General features: G+C 38.8%; 1 protein-coding gene and 1 pseudogene across 1 annotated transcript in view; one reads left to right on the top strand and one right to left on the bottom strand.

The window, feature by feature from the left end:
- Positions 1 to 20,313, top strand: part of PCCA (propionyl CoA carboxylase, alpha polypeptide) — a 605,786-nt gene that overhangs the window by 322,237 nt on the left and 263,236 nt on the right. The window contains exon 17 of the mRNA XM_006846664.1: positions 12,107 to 12,217. Within this exon, the coding sequence (XP_006846727.1) occupies positions 12,107 to 12,217 (111 nt within the window). The remainder of the gene's footprint in view (positions 1 to 12,106; positions 12,218 to 20,313) is intronic.
- On the bottom strand, positions 17,487 to 18,700 carry LOC102816193 (annotated as a pseudogene).

Here is a 20,313-nt window from a genome sequence, read left to right on the forward strand (position 1 = left end):
TTTATTTATAAAGAAGATTGTGAGCTTTTGTGACGATAAAGAGCCTTAGAATAAAAAATAAAATTTGGTTGATTTTCTAAGTCCTCATGAAATAAGTCGTGTCTCTTGGCCTCTGTTTGATCCTGGCAGTGTGTGCAGCTCATGTATGGCCAGTGTTTTCGAACCAGCAGGTAGTCAGGAGAAAGCTGCTCGTAGGGGTCCTGTCTTCCATGGCCTGGTCGTGATTTCATGTACAGATGGGACCTTGTGAACTTTGACAGAGGTCATTTTAAATTCACAACTAAAACTTCTAGGAATCATTTTTATGAGTATGTGATTAAGAATCACATTGAAGCTATACATGAATTCTCAGAAAGTACCTCCCTCCCCATTTAGTATTTAAACAATGAGCCACATCAGCAGGCTGTCTGTCCTGGAATGTGGGGAGGAAAGGAAACTCTAGACAAATGATAATGTTTAAATATGTAAGAGCTCTTTTGGTAGACTAATTTTTCTACTTATATGAACTTTTATGTATAAAATAATTTTACCAATTATTCTCCTGTTTTGGCTTTAGAAATAATACACATTTGTTGTTGGAACTATTAGGTGAAGCATTTAGCTTATACTTTTGTTGTTGTTGTTTTACCATATAGTCCTTAGGAACAAAAAGCAGATAATGACGTCGTTTTGCGTAGTAATGCATGATATTTTATTCATGGAACATAGAGAAGAAAATATTTTTGTATATTAATTTTATTTTTGAAGCATGATTTAGCATGATAAAAATCTCTGTTGTTCAAATGGAAACATTTCTTTTAACTTCATGCTTCACCTGTGTACTTGAATGACTTTTAATCAAGATGTATCTATGAGGGGGCTTACAAATGGAATGAAAAGATAATCGAGTTTTTCCACCAATTTTTTGAAACCCTTGCATATTAATATATGCCTTTAGTTTCGTTGAGTCAAAAGTCCTATAAGCAGCACCTTCTTCTACTTTGAATATCTCAAAAAAAAAAAAAAAACAACAACAACAAAACAGAAACTCAGTTGAGTTGAGTCCTGCTCATAGTGACCCTATTGGACACGGTACGACAGCATCAGGGGATTTCCAAGGCTGTAAACTTTACTTTATGGGCCTGACACATAGTGACCGTATGTATAACAGAAATAAACACTACCCTGATGTATGGGATCTGGTAGCATAGTGGTTACGAATCGGGCTGCTCACTTTAGGGTCAGCAGTTGGAAACTACCAGCTGTTCCATGGGAGAAAGATGATGCTTTCTGCTCCGTAGAGATTTACAGCCTCCAAAACCCTGTACAGGGTCGCTATGAGTCGGAACCGACTTCATGGCACATAACAAAAACAACAATGTATAAGAGGAGTCTTGGTGTGGCAATGTTGGCTAATGCATCAGACTGCAAAGTCGTATGAACTGCATGGTTGATGGTTCAAGCTCACTAGCTGCTCCTTGGAAACCCTATGCAGGGTCTCTGTGGGTTGGTATCGCCTCGATGGCATTTAACAACAACAAACTTTACAGAGGGGTCCTGGTATGGTGCTGTAGGATAACCACTGGACTTCTGACCAAATGGTCAGTGGTTCAAACCCACCAGCCACTGTTTCTCTTCATTTTTAGTTGTGCCCCATCAGCAAATGAAGGTCCCAAGGGCTTTACTCCATTTGAGTGATCACTGTCAGCTCTCATTTGAGGAGGCAGCTCTTCCCCAGTTGCAATTTGAGTACCTTCTCACCCTAGGGGCTCATCTTCTGGCACTATATCTGACAATATTCTGGTGCTCTTCATCATGTTTCAATATTCATTAATCTGGTGCTGACTGTGTTCCACTGCTATTCATAAGATTTTCAGTGACTTAAGTATTCAGAAGTAGCTTGTCTTTCCTTCCTAGTCTTGACTTTGTCTGGAAGCTCCTCTGCAACCAACCTTATCACCATGGTTGACCCAGCTGGTATTTAAAATACCAGTGGCATAGTTTCCAGAATCATAGCAACACACAAGTCATCATGTACGACAAACTCGCAGATGAGTGGTGGGGCTGTATCATTAGCCACCTGCAAGAGCTCGAGATGACTGCCATTCCAGGAAAGCATACAGTCTACTTGTTTTTCTTTTCTCTCACTGCTACTTCTCTAGTCGGCACTTTGTCCATCTGTCTGTCCTGTCTTCTGAAGCTCAGGGTTCCAGGACTATCATCTGTATCTGTTTCATTTTGTCTCCCATGTCTTTGTTGCAGAACTTTTGATCATGTGTCTACGTATGCCACCATCTTAACCTGTAAGCCTAATCCAAACATTCCAGTTTTTATAAAAGAAAATATTCTGAACTAGAAATTTCTACATTAAGATCATCTTTTTTTTGTTTTTTGTTATTTTTAAAATAAAGCTGCTAAATCTGGTTTTCTAACTTTCCTTCTCTACCACTTCTCTCTTAAGATCTTACTCTTTTCAAAGCTTCAGTGATCACTATACATGAAACATTTGCATATTTTAATTTTATTTAGCATTTCTTTGTTTTGGAGTTTATCATGGTTCATCTATGGGTTTAAAAATGATTTTCTGATGCATGCATTCTAATTGGACCAGTTTCTTGAACCAGTCTTTTAGAGATCTTCAATTAATTGTCTCACTGGCATCTCAAAATAAACTTACCTAAAATGAATGATATTTTTGTCTCTAACCTGGTTCATGTGTCTGAAAGTGGCATCTTCTATCATGTTTCAGGGAGTCCAGGTGTGGCACTGTGGGTTAATGAGCCAGACTGCAAAGTCATTTGAATTGCAAGATCAGCAGTTCAAGCTCACCAGTCACTCCTTGGAAACCCTATACAGGGTCACTGTGTGTCAGAATCGACTCACTGGCACTTAACAACAGCATCATGTTTCACAGCAAGAAATTTGGGTGTTATGCTCAACTTGTCTCCTTCATTCTTTATAATCAATGAATCTCTGAGTCCTCTTGACCTCCTAAGTAACTTTCTAATTAAAGCTGCTTTTCCCCATCTTTATTGTGAACTTCCTGGCTGTGGGCCAATCTGTCATTTTGCAGCATATCTACAGAAATTTTCAGCTGGTTTTCATATCTTCAGTGTTGCCCTCTCTAATTCTTTTCCCATATATAATCCTGAAGTGATTCCTGAAATAAATGTATCTGGCCTCTCTCAGTGGCACATGCAATTTGTGATCAGCTGCTAATTTAAGATTGGTGGTCTGAATCTACCCAGTGCTTCTGTCCACCACTTGTGTGTCAGTTTGCTGTACTGTGATGACTTGTGTGTTGCTGTGATCTAGAAGCTATGCCACTGGTATTTTAAATACCAGCAGAATTACCCATGGTGGACAGGTTTCAGCTGAGCTTTCAGACTAAAACAGACTAAAAGGCAGGAGAGGTGGTCTACATTTGAACATTTAGTCCTGGAAACCATAAAAATAGCTGTGGAACACTGTCAGATACCATCAAAATACTGAATTTTGAAACATAATGAGAACTCCAGAATATTGTCACATACAGTGCCAGAAAATGAGGCCCTCAGGTTGGAAGGTACTCAAAATACGACTGGGAAAGAGCTGCCTCCTCAAAGGAGAGTTGACCGTGATGACGTGAATAGAGTTAAAGCCCTCGGGACCTTCATTTGCTGATGAGGCACAATACAAAATGTGGAGAAACAGCTGTGAACATCCATTAATAACCAAAATGTGGAATGTTAGAAGTATGAATCTAGGAAAAATGGATGTTGTCAAAAATGAAATGGAATGCATAAACGTCAGTATACTAGGCATTAATGAGTTGAAATGGACTGGTATTAGACATTTTGAATCTGAAAATCACGTGTTTTACTATGCTGGGAGTGACATCATTAAAAAGTCACATTCATCATAAAAAAGCATTTCAAGATCTATCTTGAAGTACATCGCGGTCTGTGATAGGTTGATGTCCATACACCTGTAATATAGACTCCAAGTCGTGCTGTGGCACTGTGGATTAATGCGCTGGACTTCAAAGTCAGTTTGAACCACAAGGTAGGCAGTTCAGGTTCGCCAGTTGCTCCTGAGAAACACTGTGCAGGGTTGTTATGGGTCAGAACTGACTCAATGGCACTTAACAATAGTTAAGGAAGATTAGTTAATTCAACTATTATTCAAATTTACACCCCAACCGCTATGATGAAATTGAAGAATTCTACCAACTTTTACAGTCTGGAATTGATCAGATATTTAATTGAAATGTATTGATAATTGGAACGCAAAGATTGGAAACAAAGAGGAAGGATCAGTCATTGGAAATATGGCCTTGGTTATAGAAGTGATGCTGGAGATTTCATGATAGAATTTTGAAAGACCAAAGACTTCTTCAATGCAAATACCTTTTTAAAATAACAGTAAAAACGACTGTACACGTAGATTGAATGATATGAAATACATAGAAATCAAATTGTCTACATCTGTGGGAAGAGATGGTGGAAAAGCTCCATATCACAGTCAAAATAAGGTCAGGGACAGACTGGAAACGGATCAATTGGTCATATGCAAGTTCAGGCTAACGCTGAAGAAAATTAAAAGCAATTCTGTTGTTAAGTGCCGTTGAATCGATTCTGACTCATAGTGACTCTGTATAGGATTTCCAGGGAGTGGCTGGTGAGTTTGAACCTCCGACTTTGTGGCTCAAACTGACCTTGTGGTCCAGTGCTTTATCCCACAGCACCACACCAGGAATCAAAACAAGTCTACAAGAGTCAATATATGACCTTGAACATATCCTGCCTGAGTTTAAAGATACCTCATCTCGTAGCTACCCTATAGAGGGTTTCTGAGACTGTAAATCTTTACAGGAGCAGAAAGGCTCATCTTCTGTTAAGGAACTGGTCGATTCTAATTGCTGCCTTTGTGACTAACAGCCCAACTTGTAGCCCACTACAATACCTGAACTCCTTTAATCTCTACGAAGGAATCTTAGCTTCAATTTTTCCTACCTAGTATGTATGTAGTGTAGTATATTGCCTTCAATTATTCTTCATTTTCATTTATCCTAATTTAGTTATGATATAATGAAGCTCTGGTGTGGCACTGTAGGATAAGCGCTGGACTGCTAGCCTCAAGGTCAGTGGTTCAAACGTACCATCTGCTCCTTGTAATCCTTATACAGAGTTGCTATGAACAACAAATATAAAACTAGGAGTTCTAGTGTGGCACTGTTGGATAAGCACTATACTGCTGACACCACAGTTGGTTGTTCAAACGTGCCAAACACTCCTCAGGAACCCTATACAGTGTCACTGTGAGTCAGAATCAATTTGATGGCACAACAGTATAAATGAAAATTTAAGGGTAATGCCACATTCTCGTTAGGTGTAGTAACACCATCAAAAATGTCTTTTCTCATAGAAATGTATTTAATTACAGAAATTTTAAGACACAATTATTTATTGAATGTGGGCTGGGTCATCACTTGCAGAGCAAGGTTGAGATAATTTTACGTATGTTTTGGGCATATATTATTGGAGATATTTATCCATATCGTCCATTTAATATTTGTATCACCCCTGGAATGGTGCTGTATCAGTGCTGATCAGCATTGGACTGTGAACTTCAAGTTCAAACCTACCAGCTACTCATCAGAAACCTTATACAGGGTCACTATGAGTCAGGACCAGATCAATAGCACGTAACAACAACAAAAACAACAACAGAATAGTGTTAGTATTTGAATTTTAGGTCTTTCTCTAAGTGTTTAGAGGTAGTTTGAGTAGATTGAAAATTGGTTCTTGTAAAAACGTTGGAACATCATATCACTTTAAGTGAGGAGCAGAGATGCTCAGAGCTTATTGTATGTTAGTGGTATGACACTGTGGGATAAAGCAATGGACTGCAAGGTCAGTTTGAACCATAAGGTTGGTGTTTCAAACTCACCAGCTGCTCCTTGGAAACCCTATACAGGGTCAATAGGAGTCAGAACCGACGCAATGGCACTTAACAACAATGTGATCTAGTATAAAGAAATTCCTAGAAAAAATAAGTAGGAGGATGTATTAAGCTATTTACGTTGGTTAACTTAGTGGTGGGAAATCATGAAGATTTATCCCTCCATCTCTTCCATTATCATGGATTGCATTGTGTTCTCCCCAAAATTTGTGTCAAACTGGTGGGGCCGTGATTCTCAGTGGTTTGGCAGTTATTCAGCAGTATAATTTGGCAGCTGTGTATTGGTGTAATTATCCTCCATAGTGTATCTGTTGTCACTAGCCAATCCCTTTTAAGTGGTATAGGATGAGATACAAGTCACAACCCTGACTGAATGTAAGGAGTTCCCCTGGGGTGTGACCTGTTCCATCTCTTGTGTTAAAGAAATAAAGGAAAGAGAAGTGAGCAGAGGCAGAGGGACTTGACTACCACCAAGAAAGCAGAGCCAGGAATCCTTTGGACCCAGAGTCTGTTTCCTTAGAACCTCCTAGATCCAGGAAATGATTGATGCCAAGACACATGGAGATCTCCAAGGAAGGCTAGACTGGTGGATGTTAAAGAGTGACCAAGATCTTTTTCCCCATAACTGTCAGAGAAAGCCTTCCCATAGAGTTGGTTTCCAGGATTTGGACTTCTAGCCTCCTAACCTATGAGAGAATAGATACCTGTTTGTTGCAGCCATCCACTTGTGGTGTCACTGTTAACAGCAGTCTTAGATAATTAAGACACCCATACATGTTTAGTTAGGGTACCAGGGAAGCTATTGTAAGAAAGACTCCCAAATACAGAGGTAAAAATCAGGTAGAAGTTTTTCTACTTGTAATGTAGTAGTCCAACTGATTTATATTGATGGACCAACCCTGCTTCATGAGATTATTCATGAAACATTTTATCTTGTTAACTCTATTTCTGCATTGTCAAAGCTAAATTCTTGTCACATCATAAAGTCCATAGGAAGAAGAAAAGAGGAAGTTTAGGCAAACATTTTTCTTTAAAGAAGGTGAGATAGAAGTTGGATACATCACTTTAACTTACATTCTCTGTTCTAGAGAAAAGTCAGTTTGTTTTGTCCAGCTGTAAACTAATCTGAGGAAATGGAGTCTGATTGGTTGGGTTTGTTCCTAGCCCACACTCTGTTACTAATTTTTTCTTTATAACTTTCTGAATTTATAACTTGTTATTGTTAAGTACCCTGGAGTTGGTTCCGACTCATAGTGACTCTGCAGGGTTTCTGAGGCTGTAAATCTTTACGGGAGCAGAAAGCCTCATCATTCTCATCTTTCTCCCGCAGAACCGCTGGTAGTTTTAAACTGCCGACCTTGAGGTTAGCAGCCTGATTCGTAACCACTGCGCTACTGAAAGTTGTCCAAACTTGGTACCATATTTTGTGCTGTCATTTTCCTTCCCATGATATCTAATCGTAACTGTAGAATAAATGCTGATAGATATAGAGTAGTTTGTTCTAGATGTCAACATTAATAATACTGTCAATCAAACATTTTTTTATAAATGTCAGCATAGTAAATATTTTATCTTTATGGACCGTACAGACTCTTTTACTGCTGCGCAACCTAATTATAGTTTGAAAACAGTCACAGGAATTACATTAAAAATGTAAGAATGAGTGTGTTCCAATAAAGTTTTATTTCCAAAATAGATACTAGACTAGATTTGGTCCGCAGGCCATAGTTTTCCTACCTATGCCTTAGAAAATGAACATACTCTCCAGACAGAAATAGGCATAAAGTTAGATTTGTGGATCTCCACTCTTACAGAACATTAGACTGGAAGTTAGGAAGGCTACTGTTGAGGTTTGGGATACAGTACACCTTTGTCTGCTGTGTGTTAGCTATGTAATGACTTATGGTCTATATATATATATAAGGATACTAATGATCCTTCTAAGTGCCTGACACTGCACTAAGCATCATCACCTTTGAAAAGTATGACAATCATGCAGAACACATTCTATTTCCTATGGAGACACTAAAATCTTACCAAGATAAGAGGCAGGTCTGATATTTAAACTTGAATGTTTCCAGAATCTATGTGTTGCTTACTTTATTTCTTCTTATAAAAATGAGGATTTTATAAGACCTGAATCGCAAGATCAGAAACCAGATTTTGTATTTTTGTGCAGCATAATGGTACAGATTTGAACCGTCTACAAAATGAGTGGTGGGAGGGAAGAGTGTTACGGAAACTGGAAAAAATTTGCAAACTTTTCTATTTGTTTAGACTGCTTTGCTCCAGTCACTCTGCAAACCATATGAAAACCATATGAAAGCTTGATCTAACTTACTCTTTTTCTGGATTTGAAATGCATACTCGCGTTACTTTTAATTTCTATTTTAAGTGTGTAATTTGATGAGTTTTGATCTATCAGTGATGACTGCATCCCCTGTGTACATACAGTCATGGAATCTGCCCTATCACTGTGGGTTGATTTGTATTTTACAAAACTTATATTAATTGATTCAGACAGTATGCATTGTTTTTGTCTTGCTTCTTTAGCACAGCATAATTATTTTTTACTGTGCTAAAATACATACCACAAAAAAACTTACTGTTTCAACAACTCATAAATATGCAATTCAGTGACAATCACATTTAGCATAATTGTTTTTAGATTCATCCTTGTTACACCTATTAAGTCATTCATTTCTTTTCATAGTGGAGTATAAGTCCATTCTACAGAAAACCACATTTTGCGAATTCATTAAGGTTGTGGTTGATATTCAGGTTGTTTTTTTGTTTTTTTTTTTAATTTATTGCCAATAAAGCTACTGTTCTGTATACAAGTCTTTGTATGGACATGCATTATTGTTTAACTTGGATAAATACTTAGGAGTCAAATGAATGGATTATATGATCAGTGTATGTTTAACTTTTTAAGAAACTGTCAAACTGTTCCAAAGTGGTTGTGCCATTTTATTTTCCCACTGTTGTTGAGTGTTGTCAAGTTGGTTCCAACTCATAGTGACCTTGTATTGGGTTTCCAAGGAGCAGCTAGTGGGTTTGAACCACCAACCTTTTGGTTAGCAGTCCAGTGCTTACCCTACAGCACCACACTAGAAGTCTACTATAGCATGCGACAATTCTGATTTTGTGCATCCTCATCATCGCTAGGTTTTATTTGTTCTTTAACTTTGAGCCACTAAAATCGGTGCATAAGAACATCTCACTGTATTTCACTGATGACAGTTACCTTTTTTTTGGTAATGCTGCTATACCAGTACTACCACATGTGGTATCTTTCAACAAAAGAATTTTTTTTTTTTCACAGTTCAGGAAACTAGAAGTTCAAAGTCAGTGCACCAGCTGTAGGGGAAGGCTCTCACTGTCTGCTTTGGTGGAAAAGCCTTATCTCAGTTCATCTTTGAGTTCTTGAGCTTGTTGGCTGGTCTACTTCCTTAATACAGGCAGTGTCAGTATTCTCCTACATCTGTCTTCTTCTGTATACAATCTTCTCCTTTATATCTCTGCAGTAATTGGTTTAAAACACACCCTACATGGATGTTGTTGTTAGGTGCCATCGAGTCGGTATTGACTCAGCAGCCCCATGCACAACAGAATGAAACACTGCCTGGTCCTGGGCCAACCTCATAATTGTTGACTCCCTTCAGCCCATTGATGCTGCCACTTTGTCATTCCATATCTCTGGGGTCTTTCACTTTTCCTCTGACCGTACCAAACATGATAACCTTCTCCAGTGACTGGTCCTTCCTGACAATATGTGAGAAGTATGAGAGACAAAGTTTGGGCATCCTGGCCTCCAAGGAGCACTCTGGCTGCACTTCTTCCAACACAGATCTGTTGGTGCTTTGGGCAGCCCATGGCACTTTCAATATTCTCCAACAACATAACTTAGAAGCATCAATTCTTCTATGGTCATCCTTATTCACTGTCCAGCTTTCACATGCATATGAGGTGATTGAAAATACTATGGTTTGGGTCATACACACCTTAGTCCTCTGTCTGACATCTTTGCTCTTCAACACTTTAAAAAGGTCTTGTGCCGCAGATTTGCCTAATGCAATACGTCATTTGATTTCTTGACTGCTGCTTCCATGAGTGTTGATGGTTGATCCAAGAAGAATGAAGTCCTTGACAGCTTCAGTATTTTCTCCATTGATAAGAATGTTGTTTATTGGTCCAGTGCTGATTGGGCACAGCTCAAAATGAAGAGAAACAGCTATAAACATCTATTTATAATTGTAACATGAAATGTATGAAGTATAAATCTAGGAAAATTGGAAATTGTCAAAAATGAAATAGAATGCATAGACATGGATATTCTAGGCATTGATGAGCTGAAATGGACTGGTATTGGCTATTTTGAATCTGACAACCACATGGTTTACTATGCCAGGAATGACAAATCGAAGAGGAATGATGTTGCATTTGTTGTAAAAAAGAACATATCCAGATCAGTCATGAGGTACAATGCTGTCTGTGATAGGATAATATCCACGTGCCTACAGGGAAGCCCAGTTAATACTACTATTACTCAAATTTACACACCAACCACTATAGCCAGTGAGGATGAACTAGATGAATTCTACCAACTTTGTCAATCTGAAATTGATCAAACTTGCAATCAAGATGTTTTGATCATTAGTGGTGATTGGAATGCAAAGGTTGGAAACAAAGAAGAAGGATCAGTACTTGGAATATATGGCCTTGGTGAGAGAAATGATACTGGAGATTGCATGATAGAATTCTGCCAAACCAATGATTTGTTCATTTCAAATACCTTCTACATGGATATGTCTTCATTGTTGTTGTTGTTATGTGCCGTGGAGTCGGTTCCGACCCATAGCGACCCTGAACAGGGTTTCCAAGGCTGTAAACCTTTACGGGAGCAGAACGCCTCATCTTTCTCCCGCGGAGCAGCTAGTAGTTTCAAACTGCTGACCTTGCGGTTCACAGCCCGATTCGTAACCACTACGCTACCAGAGCTCCTTAAAGCAACAAAATCCTTTCCCCAAATGAGAGTATAGTCACAAGTATATTATTGTTAAGTATCATAGAGTCAGTTCCTACTCCTAGTGACCCTGGATAGGGTTTCCAAGCAGCTGCTGGTGAGTTTGAACTGCTGACCTTGTGGCTCAAACCAATGTAGTGGTCTAGTACTTTATCCCACAGTGTCACAACCGAACTGTATCCACAAGCATTATTGTTGTTAAGTGCCTTCTATTGGTTCTAACTCATAGTGACTGTATATATGTTTTCCGAGGAAAAGCTGGTGGATTTTTTTACTGCTGACTTTGTGGTTTTACAGTCCAGTTCTGATCCTTAGTAATGCCACACCAGGCATTAGGATTTATAACACATAAATTGGGGGGACACAATTCAATCCATAGCAATAATGATGCTGAACATCTGTCTGTTCTGTGTGTATACATTATTTTGTGAAGTGTATATTCAAAGCATTCACCCTATTTTTGGTGGGGGTGAATTATAAATGTTCTTTATATGAAGGAGTCTTCAAAAGTTAGTGGAAAAATTCTATTTTCTTTTCTACAAACTTTTTGAAGTTCCCTAATATATTCCAGCTATAAGTACTGTGTTAAATATGTGTGTTGTGAATATTTCCTTTCAGTCTATGACTTGTCGTGTCATTTCCTTAACTGTACTTTTCAAGAGAAGATGTTTTTAATTTTGAAGTCTAATTGTCTATTTTCCATGTATGTTTTTTGTATACTACCTATTGCCTGCCCTACCTGTGATCACAGTTTTTCTCATGTTTTTTTTCTACAAGTTTTATGGTTTAAGTTTAACATTTAGTTTTAGGATGCATTTTGTGTGAGTTTTTATGTATGGTGTGATTTAGTTTTGAGCCTCATTCACACCCACCCTACTCCACTACCACCCAATGTGTATTCCGTTCTACTATTATTTATTAAAAGGACGGTTACTTCCCCTATTCAGTTTCCTGGGAAATCACACACTTTTAAAGTTTATATTTAGTATTTTATTGCGCCCTGAATTTCCGGTGCATTTTTGTTGTTACTTGAAACTAAGGAGGTATGTAATGTTGCTGGTTTCTTTCCAGATCATAGACCATTAGGTTCCCCAGATTATAAGAATGCTTCATGTTCTCATTGTTCTCCCATTTGATTGGTTGTCCTTTTATTTTTAGGTGTTACACATAATATTTCTTTACTTCGAGAGGTGATTATCCACTCACGCTTCATAAAAGGAGACATCAGCACGAAATTTCTGTCTGAAGTGTATCCTGATGGGTTTAAAGGTTTGTATGAATTGAAATATTTTAATGTGTTAAGGTTATTATTTATATATTTTATTGTAATATCTATTTTTTATTTTAAAATTAAGGCCTCTGGTCTGTATTGTATTTTTTTATCAATAAATTTAATTATTATTGGCTATCAACATTCATAATTTTTAGTATTTCTGAGTGACTCAGACAGAGAAAGACCTTTAAAAAGATGGACTGACACAGTGGGGGCAACAATGCCTTAAGCATAGCAATAGTGGTGAGAATGGCACAAGACTAGGCAGATACTTTGTCCTCTTACACAGTGTTGTTATTAAGTGCCATTGAGTCGCATAGCAACCTTGTATAGGGTTTCTGAGGAGGAGCTGATAAGCTTAAACTGTCAAATTTGTGGTTCAAGCTGACCTTGCAGACAAGCGCATTAACCCGTGGTGCCACACCAAGACTCCTCTTATACATTGTTGTTAAGTACCATCAGGTCAGTTTTGCCCTATAGCGACCCTGTATAGGGTTTCTAAGGAGCAGATGGTGAGCTTGAAGCACTGCCCTTGCTGCTCAAATGACTTTGCAGTCTGACACTTTAGACCACATCACCACACCAGCACTCCTCTTATACATTGTTGTTATTGTTGTTAGGTGCCATCAAGTCAGTACCGACTCATAGCAACCTCATGCACAGCAGAACGAAACACTACCTGATCCTGGTCCAACCTCATTACTGTTGCCATGCTTGAGTCCATCAACTCAAGCCACTTGGACAATCCATCTCGTTGGGAGTCTTTCTCTTTTTCTGTGACCCTCCACCTTACCAAACATGATATCCTTCTCCAGCAACTGGTCCCTCCTGACAATATGTCCGAAGTATGAGAGACGAAAGTTGGCCATCCTGGTCTCCAAGGAGCACTCTGGCTGCTGCACTTCTTCCAAAACAGATCTATTGGTTCTTTTGGCAGCCCATGGCACTTTCAATATTCTCCTCCAGCAGCATAACTCAAAACCATCATTCTTCTACGGTCTTCCTTATTCACTCTCCACCTTTCGCATGCATATGAGGTTATTGAAAATACCATGGCTTGGGTTATACATTAGGGTAGTGCTTATTTCTGTTGTACAAAGGGTCACTATGACTCAGGACCAACTTGACAGCACCTCAAAACAGCAGCAACAGACATACGAATCCAATAATTTGTTATTTTATTGAGTGAGGAATTCAGCTATGTAGAAATGTTCGTCAATGTCAGTGTTTTGGAGAAGTGCATACAAGGCAATAGCCTTAGACTGTCTGGTTTGGTGGTTTCTGAGAATAAATTCAGATTTGTATCCCTAATATTGGTATATGATAAAAGCTATTTTCATGAAAAATTGTTCTAAAAATTGCACAAAATTAGATGTTAACTCTATTAATGAAAATGATAATTTCTAAGAAAATGATTTTGAAAAATAACATTTGGACAAATGAAAGACAGAAGTGTGGACTGTAGCACCTGGTGTAGGTAGTGTATAAAAGCTCATTGTTACTGAGCTGATGATCAATCACGGTGAACCCTTGGTCTACTCCATAGTGCTTTCAGGGCTGGGACTTTCGGGAACAAGTCTCCAGGCCTTTGTCCAAGGTGTCTGGGGGAATTAGAACCATCAAACTTTTCGATTAATAGTCCAGAACTTAACCATCTGTGCCACCCAATGACTCTCTTTTCTGAATTGTTGCTGTTGTTAAGTGTCATAAAGTAGGTTCCAACGCACAGCAACCTTGTAAAGGGTTTCCAAAGAGCAAATATTTTTCCTCTCTATCTAGGACCCTTTAATGTGATCCCATTCAGAGCTGTTGATATTTGTAGCTGGGCACAGTCTAGGTCTTCTTTTCTCAGAGTCCTGGAGAGTAATTATCACTTGTTCTATTATTCTAACCTTGTTTCCTGAAAGTGAGAGGACTCAAAAATACTTATTGATGAAGAGCAAAGACCACAGTCTTTAGTATGGATTGTCTCTCAATGTAAAGAAAACAGAAGTCCTCACTACTGGAACAGTAAACAACATCCATATGAATAGAGAAAAATTGAAGTTGTCAAAGACTTCATTTTCCTTGGATCAACCATCAACATTCATGGCAGCAACAGTCAAGAAATTAAATGATGTATTACATTTGGCAAATCTGTTGCACAGGATCGCTTTAAAGTGTTGAAGAGCAAACATGTCAGTTTGAGGACTAAAGTGTGCCTTACCAAGCCATGTTGTTTTCAATAATCTCATATGCATGTGAAAGTTGGACAGTGAATAAGGAAGATCATAGAAGAATTGGTGCATCCGAAAGTACCATGATGTGCCAATAGAACAAATTGATAAATGTTAGAAGATATACAGTCCAGAATTCTCCTTGGAAGCCAGGATGGCCAGACTTTGACTCTTAAACTTTGGACATATTATCAGGAGGGACTAGTCCCTGATGAAGTCTATCATGTTCAATGAAGTGGAGGATCAGAGAAAAAGAGGAAGACACCCAACGAGATGCATTAGCACAGTAGCGGCAGCAGTGGGTTCAGGCTTAGCAATGATTGTGTGGTTGCCACGGGACTGGGCAGCGTTTCATTTTGTTGTGCATAGAGTTGCTGTGAGTTGGTGCTAACTCGATGACAACAACAGCATGTTCATGAGGGACATTTGTCTATAATTTTTGTTTTAGTGGTCACCTTTCCTAGTTTTGGTATAAGGGCTATGCTTGCTTCATAAAATATATTCACGACTTTCCTATCCTTTCCTCTATTCTGGAATAGTAAAATTGGTGTCAGCTCTTCTTGGGATGTTTGGTAAAATACATCAATAAAGCTACCTGGGTTTTTTTTTTTTTGTTGAGAGTTTTTAAATGACCTCATGAGTTTCATCTTTTAACTCAGATGTATTCCAGGTTTTTACTTCACTCTGTGTTGATTTAGGTTTTGTTGTTAGGTGCCATCGAGTCGGTACCGACCCATAGCGACCTTATGCACTGCCAGTCCTGGGCCAACATCACCACTGTTGCCACACTTTAGTCCATTGGTGCTGTATTTGGTTGTGTTTCCTTGGTTTTCCTATTGTTGAATTGTAATTTTATAGCATTGTGATTTGAGAAGATGGTTTATAGTGTTTTAACATTTTAAAATTTATTGAAACTTGCTTTGTGGACTAACATATGGCCTATTCTGGAGAGTTTCCATGTATAATGAAAAATAATGTATATTGTGCTGTTGTTGGACTGAGTGCTTTGTGTAAATCTGTGAGGTCAAGTTGATTGATTGTGTTGTTTAGTTCCTCTCAGTCTTTTTTCAGTTTCTGTCAAGTTTTTCTGTTATTTTTCAAAAGTGGTGTATTAAAATTTCCTACCATTATTGTGGAGTTCTGGTGTAGCTAACTAAGCATTAAACTGCACAGTTGGTTCAAAGTCACCAGCCGCTCCTTGGAAACACTTTCAGGGTCGCTATGATTGGAACTGAATTGAAGACACTTAACAACAACATTATTATTGTAGAGTTGTCTATTTCTTTCTTCAATTCTATTAGAATTTGATTTATATATTTTGAGGCTCTTTTGTTGGGAGCATATTATGGTTATGTTCTCTTGTTTAGTTGGTCCTTTATTGTTGTTGTTAGGTTCTGTCAAGTGTGTACCGACTCAGTGCTACTGTATGTACAACAGAATGAAACACTCCCAGACCTGTGCCAACCTCATAATCATTGCTGCTCTTGAGCCCATTTTTGCTGCCACTGTACCAATCCATTTCGTTGGGGGTCTTCCTCTTTTTCACTGATCCTTCACTTAACCAAGTATGATGATCCTTGAATCATTAAATAATGTCCTTCCTTATCTCTTATGTTTATTTTTGCTTTAGTGTCTGTTCTATCAGATTAATATTGCCACTCCTGTTCATTTTTTATTGCTATTGATAATAATTTTTCTATCCTTTCATATTTAATCTGTGTTTGTCTTTGAGTGTAAGATGTGTCTCTTGTAGACAGTATATAGAAGGATCCTGTTTTCTTATCCATTCTACTACTACTGTGTCTCTTGCCTGGTGCATTTAATCCATTTACACTCCATGTAATTATCAATAGGTATGACTTGATTGCAGTCATTTTCTTGTGTGTTTTTTGTGGTACTGTTAGTTTCTTAGTTCTGCATGTTTTCCTGTGCTGATTTCATTTTTTGTGTGTGGTTTTTCTTGTCAGTTTCTTCATAGTTTTAATGTTTATAAATCTTAATGAATTTTCCTTTTCTTGATTTGATGTGAAGGTTTATTAGGTTTTTTGAGTTTACCCTATACTTCATTAATTTCTTCCCCATTTTAAGACAGTTTTATCTTTAAATCTTCATGAATTCCTTGTTGCTATTTAGAATTCTGCCACTGTATTTCTTCCTCTTGCTTTGTAATTGTAGTTGCCTTCATTATATAGATTGATAACTCTGATTTCCTAATTCCAGGTTTGTATTTGATTAACTCTGAATACTTATATACCTGGATTGAATTGTGGATGGTGTTGCCGTGCATGTCAGTCTCTGCTTGTTGTCTGCTGTTGTTGGTTCTCAGTTCAAAGGACTCCCTTGAGTTAGTTTTTTGCATTCCCCCTGCTTCTTTGTGGGTTTTTTTTTTTTTTTTTTTAATATTGAAGCCAAAGCTTCTGGGCTCCATAGAGCTCCCCACACTCAAGACCACCATTCCCCACACTCACTACCCTCCTACCTACAGCCAATTTAGTTCAAGAGGACACACAGCACGTTTGCATGAACAGTTAACATTGATTCTCAGTTTGCTCTGCAGAACCAGAGGTGCTGTTTGCATCTGTCACAGTTAGATGGACAGTTTCTTCCCCAGCCATATCCAAGCCAAAGTGGCTTTTTCTACAGTGCTGAATTGGAACCATTCATCTTCAGGGCACGCCACTTCCTCCCTGATACCCTTCACACATGGTTAAGAAGGAAGATTGGAATGTTTCTATCTATTCCAAGCCCTAATTCACATTCCCTCACATCCCTCACCCTGCCTACCCTCACAACCCGACCCCAGGATTTCATTGAAATTTCTCCCAAGTTATTTGGGAAAAGGTAAAGCAAATTCGGTTCAAGGTATTGGTGCTTCGTCAAAGTTGCTCCATGCTCTAGGACAGTGATACAGGGGCATCTGCCTCACCAGCCTACGCCCAAGCCACTTCCTGACCCCTGTCTGCCAAAACAAGGAGGGGTAGGAGTTAACACAGGACTGAGGAGGGCAGCACCTCAGGTATGGTGGGGGTCCTGAGCCACATCATTCAGCTTAGCCACCTGTAAGCTTGCTGGTGACAAGCAAGGACTGTCTCTGGGGCAGAATCTGTGGCACCAGGTTCTTGTCTTTTCCTACACTTGGCAGCTGCTTGTTCTTTGTCTTGACTTTGGCCCTCTTGTAGTCTTCTGAGTCAAAGAGCTGTTGTCCTTTCTGATGTCTTTTCATGAGGAAGTCAGAGCCTTTGGGCTTTTGTCCTAGGCTTGGGTGTTGGGTGTTTGGTCTTTATCTGCCTATTTAGCTGTCTCAGGAGTATACCTTCCTTCTTGCGTGTGTCCTGCTTTTACTCCCTGAATGGTCTCCTCTGAAGTGTTCTCCTTTCCTTTTGTCTGGGAATTGCTCCTTCTTTTCCTATACCTTTCTGTCAATCATTTGGAGGTGCCTAAATAAAAATTCTCCTGAGTTCTTTTTCAGATAGTTCCAGCACCTCTTTTTCCTCAAAAACATTTCCTAGCTCTTCCTCTTAGTCATTTGACCTGCTCTGTCTTCTTTCTTTATGTGCACAGAAATTGTCTGCTGCTCTCAAGGTATTGTGGTGTTGTTGTAGTTGTATTAAGTTGATGAATGAATGTTGGTGTATTCTTATGCACTCACTAACAGATTTCTGGTGGGTGTGACCAAGAGATGGGTTTGTGTGCCATTCTGTGTTCGCTGTTCATGCAATTTAGTTCAGGTTGTATTTACCTTACATTGGTTATTGTTGTTGATCCAATATACAACAGCCAGTATTGACTCTAGCCCAACTGGGGGGGTTGTAGAGGCTAAGGCTGTGGCTGGGGTGTCTGGCTGTACTTGCTGTCTCCTGTTGGATGAGGCAAGAAGAGAAAGCACACCCACAAGAAAGAAGGAAAGCAAACAAATAAACGAGTAAACAACAGCGAAAAATTTAAATAGTAATGAAGAAAGAAGAATTCAAAAACAAAAGTGACTACTGCTTTCTCGCCACCAATAAGCAGTATGTCTCTGCATTGTCTGCTTTCCTCTTTCCTTCACATTTGCCTAAAAAGTTCAAGATGATTCCACTGCATCTGTCCAGCCACACAGATAACCAGTCTTAATTAAAAAAAAAAAAATTTCCGCCTCTTCTCTACCCCATACGTCCATTCAGCCAATTCTAGTGAAAGCGAATCCAGTGGTAGCCAGGACTAACTTTGCAGATTCGGAGCAGGACCTACCCAAGTGGGGTTATTACAAATAGTTCCTTTCATCTCCACAGGGGCTCTCAACCTCAGCGTCCATCTCAACAGCAGATGTCCACTTGAAAATCAGGAACTTTCTTTGGGTTGTAGGCTGGTGGAGACAATCCTCTTCTCCGGTCACCAGGGGAGTGTGAGGAACTAAAGCTTTGTGTCTGTGAGCCCCTAGTAGGCTTCTGCAATGCGAATATGTTTTGTTTTCTCTGAAGCCATTCACAAACGCTCAGGATGTCTGTGGCAGATCTCATTAATCGCCACAGCTCTTTGGTCATGTCCTGTCTTGCTGTGTGTGGCCAGTGCTGTCTCCCTGTAAGCATTGATCCATTTCTCTGCCCCTTCATCTGAAGCTCAGGTTTAGAGGACCATCCTTTGCATCTGTCTCATCCGGTTTCCTGTGTCCTTGCTGCCAAAGGTTCATACAGTCTTTCTGCCTAGTCTACCCTCTGGCCCTGCTTCCACCTTCCCTTAAAACTTTCAGGTGCTTTCTCTATCTCTTGGGTGTGTTTTAGTATGTGAAATGACTCACATAGTAATATTAGGAGCTATGTATTTTGTTTTTGCTAAGTGCCATAGAACTGATTGTGACTCATAAGGTTCCTGTACAGGGTTTCTGAGGAAAAGTTCACAGATTTGTGGCACTGACCTTGTGGTTTGCAGGCAAGTGCTTATCCTATGGCGCCACACTAGGAATCTTAGAAGTTATATGTACATTAAGGTTGACTTTATGTAGTTGTGCTGTTGAATGCATTCACAAAGTACTTTCTTGCCTCAGAATTTGCAGTATGTGACTATCATAAAACCAGCTAGAGATTGCTGATTTGAATATTCAATCAAAACTTGAGTGTTACAGTGTTTTATCACTGGTTCCAAAGGAAATGAAGATTGTCTTTTATTTGTGGTCTTAATATGAAAATTTATGAAACATCAAGTCCCGTTTTCTGAATTTCTAAAAATACAAAATAAAATGTCACCTTAACATGATTGAAATTTTATACTTTTGTGCTTTTGTGATTATATCATTAATACTTCTTAATTTATTTCATGAAGCCAGAAACTATTTATGTTATTGTTGCATTCTATTATACTCCTGGTATGGCACTGTTAGAAAAAGCACTAGACTGCAAGGTCGTTTTGAACCACAAGATTGGTGGTTCAAACTCACCAGCTGCTCATTGGAAACCCCATACAGGGTTGCTATGACTCGGAATTGACTCTATGTCTCTTAACAACAACAATGACAACAGTAATTGTACTCCTAGAAATTACAACTTAATAGAGACAAAGTAATTATTTGTTGAATTAATAACATCTATGGATTGTGAGAAAGGATTTCCTTGGATATTTTCAATTATCTATACATACCCAGATAACCAGTTTTCTCTAATTTGAACCTAACATTTTGTCCTTTCTAACATTAACTAAGAACTCCTGGTCTAGCAGTATAGGATCAGCACTGGACTGCAAACCGTAAGCTACTTTTTGGAGATCCTATAAAGGATTGCTATGAGTCAAAACCAACTCGATGGCACTTAACAACAGTAACTTTAAAAAAAGTTGTAGTTACTTGTAAAATAAACTCTTGGACATTCCGTATGATTTTGCTTTGCTATGCTTCTGTGTTCCAT

The sequence above is a fragment of the Chrysochloris asiatica genome, unplaced genomic scaffold (assembly GCF_000296735.1).
Source record: "Chrysochloris asiatica unplaced genomic scaffold, ChrAsi1.0 scaffold00029, whole genome shotgun sequence".
Taxonomy (NCBI): Eukaryota; Metazoa; Chordata; class Mammalia; order Afrosoricida; family Chrysochloridae; genus Chrysochloris; species Chrysochloris asiatica.